The 3,897-nt window shown below is 38.9% G+C and overlaps 2 protein-coding genes across 4 annotated transcripts in view; one reads left to right on the top strand and one right to left on the bottom strand.

Annotated features, from left to right (window-relative positions):
- Positions 1-2,155, top strand: part of LOC109542621 (protein 4.1 homolog) — a 20,809-nt gene extending 18,654 nt beyond the window's left edge. For all 3 annotated transcript variants that reach the window (XM_019911914.2, XM_019911912.2, XM_019911913.2), the window contains 2 exons: positions 715-916; positions 1,043-2,155. In XM_019911914.2, coding sequence (XP_019767473.2) covers positions 715-900 — 186 coding nt within the window. In that variant the 3' untranslated portion in view covers positions 901-916; positions 1,043-2,155. The remainder of the gene's footprint in view (positions 1-714; positions 917-1,042) is intronic.
- A 39-nt stretch (positions 2,156-2,194) lies between these two features.
- Positions 2,195-3,897, bottom strand: part of LOC109542653 (reticulon-4-interacting protein 1, mitochondrial) — a gene marked incomplete in the record, with an annotated part of 4,323 nt that continues 2,620 nt past the window's right edge. The window contains 6 exon segments of the mRNA XM_019911963.2: positions 2,195-2,625; positions 2,753-2,897; positions 2,977-3,094; positions 3,153-3,313; positions 3,366-3,487; positions 3,545-3,712. Coding sequence (XP_019767522.2) covers positions 2,425-2,625; positions 2,753-2,897; positions 2,977-3,094; positions 3,153-3,313; positions 3,366-3,487; positions 3,545-3,712 — 915 coding nt within the window.

Here is a 3,897-nt window from a genome sequence, read left to right as displayed (position 1 = left end):
TGCCTCTTGGCACATTCTATCACCTCTAGCTTCAGACACTTCCAAAATGCCGATCAGTTTTGCTTTAAAACTCACTCCATCTCCCAAAAATTTCGTCGTTTCGTTCTTAACTAAAATGACGACTTATTTATTTAACAGTGCAAAAGACTCTTTAAGTAGTGATGAGCGAGACTGGTCTTGGTCTTCAAAAGAAGCCCTTAACATACCAATGATTCACTTGAAGTGAAAAAATATAAAATTAGGGACCAAAGCTTTGGACAAGTGGCACACTGCGGTGCCAAATTTGTTCAAATACTTTTAAATTTTTGCCCTGAAGGTGTAGATAAGTTAATAACAAATACGTGCGTTTTATGCACATTACATAAAAAAGTAAAAACTCAAGTAGCAAATAAATTCGCTAAACAGTTTCCAGTATTCACTTTAATTCTTTTCCCAAAGTCCCTTGGGAGAGCCCGGAAATAAGTCGAAGTGTAAACAGTAAAATTCCTCAATGCTTGCGAACGAAGAATTATTATTAAGCCTTGCAAGACCAAGACCATGCAGTCGTTGTCTGCTCATCACTATCAACAAAAATTATTACGTACCATCGTATAAACGGATGCATGGGACACAGGCTTTAGGGTATTTTCAACTGTTTAGTGAAGAAAGAACGCATGTATTCACGAATCAAATCTATTGAGTTTAATTTAGCTTAGTCTATGATTGATGTTGCAGTATAAAACTGAACGCGATGGAGTGGTTGAAACGAGGGTGGAACAGAAGATTACCATCCAATCGGATGGGGACCCGATTGATCATGATCGAGCCCTGGCCGAAGCGATTCAAGAAGCCACTGCCATGAATCCCGATATGACGGTGGAAAAAATCGAAATCCAGCAACAAGCCGCGCAGCAGCAATAGATGGATATTTCTTAAGGTAAGCAAGCGAGGATTTTGGTAGTTATCTAGATCTGCCCCCTTTGGTTTTGGACATTTCTAGATAATAACCGGCGATTTTAGACCACTAATGGCGCTGAATATAAGACGGTGTTTTGTATTGCAGATGTCCAAGACAAAACGATTTTTCCGCAGCTTAAAAAAGCGTTTTCTGCATAAAAAGCTAGCTTTTGTATATTATGAAGATTTTAAGAGTTTATTAGTAGTTTTAAGTTTTTAAAGCAGTGGGATGCACGATCTCACGTCATCACAAGCACCATTAAATCTCCTTTCCATAAGCTTTCGATGTAAGGTCATACGTTGTTTAACCCATTTGCATTGGAGGAGTTTATCGGTTTTTTATGTAGACCCGTTTCGAAAACCAGTAAAATTTGTGTTGTTTAGAACGGGATTTTATGTATTATTTATTTATTTTATTCATGTGTAATTCAGCCAGAGGTGCTTTAAATATTTGTCGTAGATATTGAATCTCACAAACGAAGATAACAGGCAGGTATGTGTTCAAAATTTACATCTCTAACTATGCATAATAATGGCAAACTAACTACATTCCAGATTCTTTCGATTTATTGTATGAACTAAGCTTAACTGACAAACTGTAAGGAAACGTTTGGGACCCGAAATCCTTCACTTAAGTCCGATTGATCGCGACAATAAGTGTTTTATGTACCAACACCTAACCTTTGAGAGTACCTAGTTTGAGGTAGTGCTGTGTTCAGAGTGTAGAATTTAAAAAAATAGATATTTAAGAGAGCAGTGTATGTATTTGACACTAAGTCTTTACCCATGACATTGAACGTAATTAAGGGCCCATTCTTTCGTTTTTTTACTTTCACTAATGGCGAAAATTTCACTGAAAACACTTTGGTTCAGGCGACTTTTTCACCGATAGTGCTCGTCCTCGACAGCAACTTACTACCTTAACTATTTTAAGATTAGCTTTTGTGTACTAATAACTTAAGTATTTACTCTTTTTATATTATATACAATATTTTCACGGTATTATAATTGCGTTTTCCTGCCACCCAACTAGCCACAGTATTAATGTAACGTAATTATGTATATTTACAAGCATTGTAAATATTTAGAGTGAGTGCAGCTAATTGGGAGGCAGCAAAACGTTGCTTTTTCATTTACGCCGGCTATATCTATATTATAGTTGTTTCCTTCTAAAGATTTGTTTTGAATAAAATCATTTAATAAACGTATGTTTAAAATATGTGGATGGTTTTTTTTTGACAACAAAACACTGGTTATCTATTTTTTTAGCAAACAGTATTTATTTCTTCAATAATATAATAAAGTGACTAATTAACTAAATCGACGGTTAGCACCACTTGTATATTTGGCTTTGTGTGTGTGAGACAATAATCTACAATATTCGTTCTGATCTTTTATAGGCTTCACTATTTCAGTCTTGCCAATGAAGGGGTCGTATCAAAAATAAATCATTTGCCTACGAATTGAAGTGAAACAATGGAGAATTCGTTACCGGAACGTGATGACTGAACTGCCAATGGATTGCGACGACTGAATGTAATTTAGAGCCACTTCGATATCTTTAGGGTGAAATACTTTGTCTACCACCGTTTGCAGCACCCCATCCTCCACTAATGCGGTTAGTTTGTCCAAAGTCGCGTGGCATAAATGGGCCTCGTCGTAGTTGTTGCTCGGAACACCCAGAATATGCTGAAAAAGAAACGTTTCCCGTCCATAAACAGGTAAGTTTTGATGGCATTTTTAGCTAGCAAAAGGCGCGAAACAAGCCGATGCTTGTAATTTTATAATAAATACGACTTGTCGATTTTTTGCTTACCCCCATTAGGAATTTGAGCCGAATGTAAGTTGAAAAAATGAATCTGGCTAAGAACCCATAGGAGTCCGATGAGAGCTTCTCGGGCAGTGTTGATAACAGTTTGCCTTCTCCTGCGCAAAAGTTTCTCAGGCTTTCCCAGTTCAAGCTATAAAAAAGCAACACCGTGGTCGAAATTTTCAACAGTCCAAATGTGCGGCTCAAGAGCCTACTTTTCCACTACTCACTTCTCGTTTCGGGTGACAATGATAAAGTCGAATACTTCGCCTTTTAGTTGCAGCTCTTTGAGCACGGTTTTTGAGAAATTCTCGGTATCCGAGAATTCTTCCACATGATCTTCATCGCCTAAACCCCAAAAAACAGTTCGCATTATGGGTTGAAAGAAACTAAATGAATGACTTACTCAACGAAGGGGCGTCAATGCTGATAACTTCTCTAGCGCCTAAAGCTTTGGCCACCGGCACGGCCCTTTTATGGCAAGTGGTCGTAATGTGGGCTTTCCAGCTATTCAACAATTGGATCAGCACGCATCCCACAGGCGTACAACCGTCTTGAATCAGAAACCTTTAATACATTGAAAATGGGTTTTCGGGACAATTAAGCGGTTCATCCTCACCTTTTGTTAGCGGCGCTATTCAGATCGATTTTCGCTTCGGACAGCACTGAAAGAGCCAGACTGCCCGCATAAGGAACGCTGCAGGCCCCTTCAAAGCCCACATTTTTCGGTTTTCTCGCAACCTGCCAATGAATTAATAGCGATTGAGGGTTGAGGTTTTTGAAAAATCACACGCCTACCCGATGCTCTGAAATCAGGATGGTTTGGCATAAAGTGCCTTGAGACCAGAACGGGATCGTCACCCAAACTTCGTCGCCCAATTCAAGCCGTTGCACTTTCCTGCCTAAATCCGTGATAATTCCCGTGCAATCTCGGCCAAGAAACACCGGCAAATCCGAGCTCGATTGCTGAAAGTGTTACCTTTACAAAAAAACATTTAAAAAATATTCACTAGCTGTTCCGCATTTAAAGTTATACCGAGGTGAATAAAAGTTGGAAGCTGAAGAAAGAGTTTGATACCCGGCCATCCACGGTACATTTGGTGTCAGAAGTGGGATTTACCAGAAGCCAAGTTGAATTTTGATGGAAACAA

This window comes from Dendroctonus ponderosae, unplaced genomic scaffold (assembly GCF_020466585.1).
Source record: "Dendroctonus ponderosae isolate FM_Combo_2020 unplaced genomic scaffold, Dpon_F_20191213v2 Dpon_F_20191213_10, whole genome shotgun sequence".
Lineage (NCBI taxonomy): Eukaryota > Metazoa > Arthropoda > Insecta > Coleoptera > Curculionidae > Dendroctonus > Dendroctonus ponderosae.
Note: the sequence above shows the minus strand (reverse complement) of the source record. Positions and strands in the feature narration are given on the sequence as shown.